The 7,864-nt window shown below is 44.2% G+C and overlaps 1 protein-coding gene across 5 annotated transcripts in view; it reads left to right on the top strand.

Moving 5' to 3' along the window:
• The window catches only part of FGFR1 (fibroblast growth factor receptor 1), an 80,258-nt gene extending 77,056 nt beyond the window's left edge, over positions 1 to 3,202 (top strand). For 4 of the 5 annotated variants that reach the window (XM_006859950.1, XM_006859946.1, XM_006859947.1 and 1 more), the window contains 5 exons: positions 363 to 485; positions 723 to 793; positions 1,109 to 1,246; positions 1,472 to 1,577; positions 1,747 to 1,923. In XM_006859950.1, coding sequence (XP_006860012.1) covers positions 363 to 485; positions 723 to 793; positions 1,109 to 1,246; positions 1,472 to 1,577; positions 1,747 to 1,923 — 615 coding nt within the window. Of the gene's footprint in view, positions 1 to 362; positions 486 to 722; positions 794 to 1,108; positions 1,247 to 1,471; positions 1,578 to 1,746 lie in introns of all 5 variants that reach the window. The other variant, XM_006859948.1, reaches the window with a different exon arrangement.
• Positions 3,203 to 7,864: the final 4,662 nt, after the last annotated feature.

The following is a 7,864-nucleotide window of genomic DNA, read 5'->3' on the forward strand; positions in this document are numbered from 1 at the left end:
GGAGTGACTGGTGAGTTAGAACCGCCAGCCTTGTGGTTCAAACCAACCTTGTGGTCAGGTACTTACCTCCAGTGCCAAATAAACTGACCTTAAAAAAAAAAAAGGTAAGAGTTGGGAGGACCAGAAAAGGAGGCAGATAAAGATTTGCTAAAGGGATCGAGAAGCCAGGAGTTGAGAGGGGTTTGAAGTGACTAAAGGGAGGTGGACATTCTGAGAGGGAAATGGAATGCCAATGGTGTGAGTGATCTGTCAGGAGTAGCAAGTGACTCTGCTAACTAAGCCTTATGCATACTTTACACTTGTTAGGTCCTAAAGCCTTATGGCCACTCACCCACACCCTACCCTCCTTCCTTACTCCACAGTGCATACACCGAGACCTGGCTGCCAGGAATGTCTTGGTGACGGAGGACAACGTGATGAAGATTGCTGACTTTGGCCTAGCCAGAGACATTCACCACATTGACTACTATAAAAAAACGACCAACGTAAGTGCTGAGTAGACCATTGTGCTCATGTTATATCTGCCCAGTATCTCCTCCACTAGGCTTTCTCCCACTTAGATGTCTCTGCTGTGACCCAGTGCAGGTTATCTGCTTGTGAAATGGTGTGTCAGGATGAGCTGAAAATGTGCATCTCCCTTCCCCCTTCCCAAGTCCAGTTCTACCTGTCCCTGACCTTCCCAGAGCACAAGCCACCTCCATTCTCCCCTGTGCCACTTGCAGGGCCGACTGCCTGTGAAGTGGATGGCTCCCGAGGCATTATTTGACCGGATCTACACCCACCAGAGTGATGTGTGAGTTTGATATAAGCAATTGCCATGGATACACGGGATAAAGAATATCCAGTACAATAGTCCTGTATTCCTCTTTGGGGTTAACAAAAAGAAAAACCCTTTTATGTATCCATTCACTTTTTTCCCAGCTGTTGAAAGGTCAGTCTATTCTCCAGCACTATTTCCTGATGTTCCCCTTAGAATTGAGATCTTGTGTTGAAGGAAGGGAGGTTCAGGATGAGTATCTGACCTGCTGGTGATAGAGAGATGAAAAAGACTAGAGTGGTTGGTCTGATTCTATGCTTATAGACCCTGTGGCTCTGTGTTCATCCACAGGTGGTCCTTTGGGGTGCTCCTGTGGGAAATCTTCACTCTAGGTGGCTCCCCCTATCCTGGCGTGCCTGTGGAGGAGCTCTTCAAGCTGCTGAAGGAGGGTCATCGTATGGACAAGCCCAGTAACTGCACCAATGAGCTGTAAGCTTGACACATCTAGGGTCTTAGACTAGGAACTGAATGAAGTGTGACTGACTACTCAGTGTGTGGACTACTGTCAGTATGACTGACAGGTAGAGGAAAATAGGAGTTTCTGGTGAGGTAGAGCCACAATTATGTAGATGAAATCAAACAGTTCTTCTAGTCACTTTTCCCTTAAGCCCTCCACCATATGATATGCTTGTATCATCTTTCCCCTTGCCACAGGTACATGATGATGCGGGACTGTTGGCATGCAGTACCCTCTCAAAGACCAACCTTCAAGCAGCTGGTGGAAGACCTGGACCGTATTGTGGCCTTGACCTCCAATCAGGTGAGAATGCCCTTGCATAGACCTTGAGGGTCATCATCAAATTTGTTTGTTTTCTTTCATAAACTTTCAAGCATTCCCATTTTCCTTGCTTTCCTTAGGTACTACTCTTAAGTCGGTACCGTAGCCAAGAGAATGCCTAGTCCACTGCTCTTTTCTCTCTGTGTCACAGGAGTATCTGGACTTGTCAATGCCTCTGGACCAATACTCTCCCAGCTTTCCTGACACCCGAAGCTCTACCTGCTCCTCAGGAGAGGATTCTGTCTTCTCTCATGAGCCGTTGCCTGAGGAGCCCTGTCTACCCCGACATCCAGCCCAGCTTGCCAATGGCGGACTCAAACGACGCTGACTGACTGCCACCCCACTTGTACTTCTCCCCAGATGCCATCATCAACTGTAACCCTCACCTACCACTCCCTGCTGGACTCACTGCCTTTCCTTTTTTCTTTCCCTGCAGCATGAGCCAGCTGCCTACTTGAGGCCTTCCTGTGTGGCCTGCCTCCACCCCACTGGGCTCACCTCTCTTCCTCCTCTTCCTCTCAGCCTGCTTGTGAGAGAGAGGAGCTGAGAGGCAGGTACTTGCTGATGGCCACTTCATTCCCTCCCAGTTATTGGACCAAGACTCCTCCCTGCCACTTTGCACTGCCTGGAGGGGTGAGGAGTGGGAGACAGTAGGCATGCAAGAGAGAGCTTACTGAGCTTTCTTGTGTTGGTTTTGTCCACTTTACCTTAACCTGTAAGCTCCTTGCATTCTGGTGGCAGGTGCCTTGTCCTCAGGGCTACAGCAGTAGGGAGGTCAGTGCTTTGGGCCTCAATTGAAGGTGACCTCTGCTCCAGATAGGTGGTGCCAGTGGCTTATTAATTCCAATACTAATTTGCTTTGCTGACCAAATACCTGGTACCAGCGTGGTGAGGCAAAGGCTGAGAGCAGTGTTGTGGCCCTGGGGCCCAGCCCCATACTGGGGGCTTTGTACATATCTATGAAGAAAACACAAAGTGTATAAATCTGAGTATATATTTACATGTCTTTTTTAAAGGGTTGTTACCAGAGATTTACCCATTGGGTAAGATGCTCCTGGTGGCTGGGAGGCATCAGTTGCTATATATTAAAAAAAAAGAAAAAAAAAAAAAGAAAAGGAAAATGTTTTTAAAAAGGTCATATATTTTTTGCTACTTTTGCTGTTTTATTTTTTTAAATTATGTTCTAAACCTATTTTCAGTTTAGGTCTCTCAATAAAAATTGCTGCTGCTTCAGTTTTACATGGGCTGTGTGAAAAGGGAGAGAATGCCAACTGGAAAAGTGAGAGACGAATGGACCTTTGGGTCATGTCTCTCCAAAGGGCACCACATGGTCCCTGCAGTTTTTCCTTCTAACCTCTTCCTCTTAGGTCCTGCACCGAGACCTCTAGGACAGACTTCCTACCTCTCTAGTCGTCTCGGAATGACAGGAAAATAAGACATCTGTACAATGGGCAGGAACCTGCTGTCAGTGCACCAGAGGCACTAGGCAGAGAGCCAAGGCTGCAGCAGCTCTCAACAACAGATTGTTTCCTCAGGAAACTGTTAGAGTGAGTGGGATGGGAGTGCGGGGTCAGAGACAGATAGAGTACAAATGATTAAGAAAGAAACTAAGGACTATTCAACAAGGGTTTGCAGATACTCAAACCTAGATATGTCTCTACCCTCTCCATGTGGGTGTGGTTCTGCCTGTACTTCAATATGAGAGAGCGGGGCGGAAAAAAGACCTCTGGTCACCTAGGACTTGTTAGCCATGTCGGGCCCCTGACTTCATTTCTCCTAACCTGTTCTCTGTCATCATCTTCTCCCAGCCCATACTTCCTATATCCATATGACCAGAAGGCATTTGTTAGGACTATCACAGATCTTGACTTCCTATGGTTCTTCCTGTACAAACTCAACCCAACCCTCAAGGAAAGGGAAACAAATTCTCTGAATGTTTGTTATTTTGACTACTTGGGAATTTTCTTCTGCCGCCTGCTGGCTATCACTGTACTCACTAAGTGGATTCTGGCTCCCAATTATGCTATTGTTCAACTACTCAGCCTCTATACTTCAAGCTTACTTTTTGTAACTGTTGCTGGATTACTGTTGAATACAAAAGAAAGTCCAATAAGCTTTCCTTTCTGTAGGGAAAGGAGGATTGCTGCTTTAAAGTTTCCTTTCTGAGCTAGGTGATTTGGGCAGCTGCAGTGTTGGTCACTATTGTAAAAGTCTCTCTTATTCTTGTTTCTCTGTAAATATGTCAACATAATACCATTTGCATTCATGTTTAAACAACACATCATTTGGTGAACAGAGCAGGATATGCATTTTCACTCTTAAAACCATTTGCTTTGAGACCTTATAGTAGTGTCTTTCCTTGTAAAATAGTCATGATCATTTCTGCCATGGCCCTACCTTGAAGCAGTGTTGTGTGAATGGATAGAGAATCTATAAAAGGCTCTCTCCTTGGGGAGAGGTGCTGGAGAAATATAAAGCATTCTTATTAAAGCAGTGATATCCTTGCTGTTACTATTTAAATCACCCACAAATTTCCCCAGAGTCTGAACTGGCTGTCAAACGATGGTGAGGTTGACCTGAGAGAAAATGAAATGGCCATTTGACTTAGATGACCAGATTGGGTCTCTTGAGAAAAGGAACCTAGTTTATCTAATGAAGACATTGTGCTGTCAAGGCATTGAATGTCTGCTTTCCTGAGGCCTAAAAGATGAGGGTCTGGGATCACAACAGCATTAATCAATACTGCCTTTCCGTCTTTTCTAATTGCCATAGGCTGGGAATCACCATTCCCTTGGCACTGCTAATGTAGTATATTGATCTCAGGTAAGTAAGATTGAACATCAGATGGTACAAGAAATCCTCTCATAAATGATAATGAAGTTGCTGTGTTTATCAGCCACCACTGGGTGGAGCCAGCAGGCTAAGATTTCAGTTGCATTGGTTATTGCCCCATTCTGCTTTAAAATTACATAGAGCCCATTATCACGGAGTCAATTCCAACTCATAAAGGGAATCCTATAGGACAGATTCCAACACTGTAAATCTTTTATGGGAGTGAACATCCCCATCTTTCTCCTGCAGAGCAGTTAGAAGCTTCAAACTACTGACCTTGCATTGCCTAATCTGCTGCAACACAAGGACTCCTTAAAGTTACATTGTTGTTGTTAAGTGCCATCAAGTCTGTTCCGACTCATAGCGACCCTGTGGAAGCGGCTGGTGAGTTTGAACTGCTGACCCTGCGGTCCAGTGCTTTATCCCACAGCACCACACCAGGACTCCAAAGTTACATTAGTCTGAGCTTATCTACAGTTGTGCAGTGTTTGTGACTGGGAAATCTTTACCTTCAGGTTTTAGCATCATAAATGCATTATTTGACATCACCAATATGATTAGTATTGTAATGACTTACATGCAGAATTGGATACGGCATAAATCCAGCTTCCTAAGCATAAAGTGTCACTTCACAAACATTCTATTCTAGTAGAATTTGCTTCTATGTGCAAGACACAAGCCAAGTCTAACATCACTGAGATGGGTTTTAGAGAATGCCTAAAAATTTTAACTGATGAGTTTATCAGCAGCTGGCAGAGCTGAGGCATATGGATATTTGTAGGAAGCAGAGACCAGGGAAAGCAGGAAACTTTGAAGCTTTACAGCCTTCTATTCCCTCAGCTGATGTGAGCCAGACCTGGGGAAGGTCTGTAGAACCCAAACATTGAGGGCAATTTCTTCCAAAGTTGGCACTTGACCGATATTCAGGACCATTGATAACTATACTGCCTCCCAGACATGGGTCTTGGCACATAGAAGTGATACACATAGTGAACATGTAGCCAACTAGAAGTTTGTCTTATGAATCCAGGATAGCTATAGTCAGTGGTGTACTGCAGCCTACTCCCAAGAGCTGACTGTGCATGTCTCTTCCTAACTCTTGTGTTCAGTGACCATATTAGTAGCTTAAAGTTGGCCCTAGTAGGAGTATATATATCACTGGAATCCACAAATACTGCAAAGCAATCAGTGAACTGATTACCAGAGCACTGTTATAGCTAGGTTTCAGTTTGGGGCTAGATCCAGCAGCCAGGCACCCTAAGTGATGACAAGAAAATGCCCTTCCCTTCTATGAGCTACTATGATAGGAACAGGAAGAGATATGTCTAAAGTGTCATATATGCCTGCCAGTACCTGTTACCATGGAGTCAGTTCCAACTCATACCCCATGTGTGTCAAAGTAGAACTGTGGGGTTTTAATATAGTTTCTGAGGAGTGGCAGGTGAGTTTGAACTGCTGACCTTGCGGTTATTGTTAGTGCTGTAAAGTGAGTTCCAACTCAGCAACCCTGTAGAGGGTTTCCAAGAAGCGACTGGTAATTTTGAACTGGTAACCTTGTGGTTCAAACTGACCTTGTGGAACAGTGCTTTATCCCACAGCGCCACACCAGGGCTCCGTGCGGTTAGGTTAGTCCAGTGCTTATCCTACAGTGCCACACTAGGGTTTCCGAAGCTAAAGCCACAGCAGACATTCTCATCTTTCTCCAGAGGAAAGACTGGTAGTTTTAAACCACTGACCATTTGGTTAACAGCCCAATGCCTAATCCACAATACCATCAGGGCTCCTCCTTAAATGCTTTTTGTTAAGTGGGTTCCAGCTCATACCAACCCTATATATGGTTGCCAAGGCTGTAAATCTTTTGCAGAAACAGAAAGCTTAATTTTTCATTTGTGGCCTTAACTATCTGTTGTTAAGTGCGACTGTGTCAGTTCTGACTCTTAGCAACCCTGTATAGGGTTTCTAAGGAGCAGCTGGTGACCTTGAACCACTGACCTTACCATTTAAATGGACCTTGCAGTCCAGCATATTAACCCACAGTGCCACACCAGGATTCCTAAATGCCTAGATGTTGCAGAAAGGGTGAAGGCCAACTGATGCCAAAAGGAACTGGGGACCTCTTGACCTAGCCATTCTCACTGTTTATAGGGAAAGCTAGAAAGAATTTTAGAACAGCCTAAACAACACAACTGAATCATTTATCTAAACAGGATTGAGCAAGTTAACTAGCAAATTCCTTTCCCACAGCCAACACTTGAAATGTGGGCTAATTAAAATAAACTGTCATTTTTAAAATGGGAAAATGTCTCGTGAATCACCTTGCTAGACCAGTGGCAAGCCTCCATGGAGTGCTGCATTTGCACAGTAGGGAATCATTTTCAAGAAACAAGTTCATTAGCACTGTGTGGTGGGGCTTGTCCTCTGATGGAGAAAAGGTTCAGGAAACATTTCTACTTCACTTTAATTCTATTGGTTTAATTGACTCCCATCTAACTGCTTTCAGTTTCAAATGAAGAAATCTTAATTTCATCACCCACAACCTAAAATACCTTTTCCTTTCTAACCTCTTCCCAAGAGGAGTTGTTGTGATCAGCCACATAGCAATGTGTTCATGAAGTTAAGTGTTTCAGTATTGTCAGACGTAAATACCTGAGCAGAATACTTGTTATTGGGTAGCACAAGGATTATAGCAGACTTTAACAACCCCTATGACTAACAAATAGTCTTATTTGTGAAAGACAAACAGACCAGAAAAATACACACCCAGCACAAACAAATGGTTACGCCTTAAACCCTTAATTATGTTTCCTTGCAAAATGGTGGCTAATGAAAGCCATATGTGCTGGAGCAGTGGCAGCCTCCCAGCTCCCAGCAGCCTCTGCAGGCCCAAGAAGGGAATGTCTGTCAGATCAGCCAACTAGCTGCCAAACCTTTATGATTACCAGTCTGTTTAACTCCCATTTTCTCCTCCAAGAAACGTATTTATTTCCAGGGATTTTATATCCAAGCTTTAAAGGAGCACATATCCAACCACCTCATAAGTACTTAGTAATTTCAGGCATGACACCGTTCCTACCGATGGATCATGCTGAAGAAGTTGGTTAATCAAATGCTTTTATGATAGTTTTTGGCATTCCCAAATACTTACTCTGGAATTCCAAGCCATAGGAAGCAGAGGTATCTTAAGGCAACAAGCTGATTCCTTTATGTAAAAATGTTCCTCTTTTAAAGAACGTGCACAAATATAAAGTTGTTCAATTATATTTCTTGAAATGGTCTGACCTTGGTCTCACTGCTGACATCTGGAATGGTGATAAGCCTCAAAGAACTGCTCCCAGGACTAAATGGCTGATCATCTAAAACCAGACACACAGTCTTAGCCGAATACTAGTGCAGGGGGCAGGAAGCTGGAGAGAGAAGTGAGCTTCATCTTCAAGTGG

The sequence above is a fragment of the Chrysochloris asiatica genome, unplaced genomic scaffold (genome assembly GCF_000296735.1).
Source record: "Chrysochloris asiatica unplaced genomic scaffold, ChrAsi1.0 scaffold00035, whole genome shotgun sequence".
NCBI classification, from domain to species: domain Eukaryota; kingdom Metazoa; phylum Chordata; class Mammalia; order Afrosoricida; family Chrysochloridae; genus Chrysochloris; species Chrysochloris asiatica.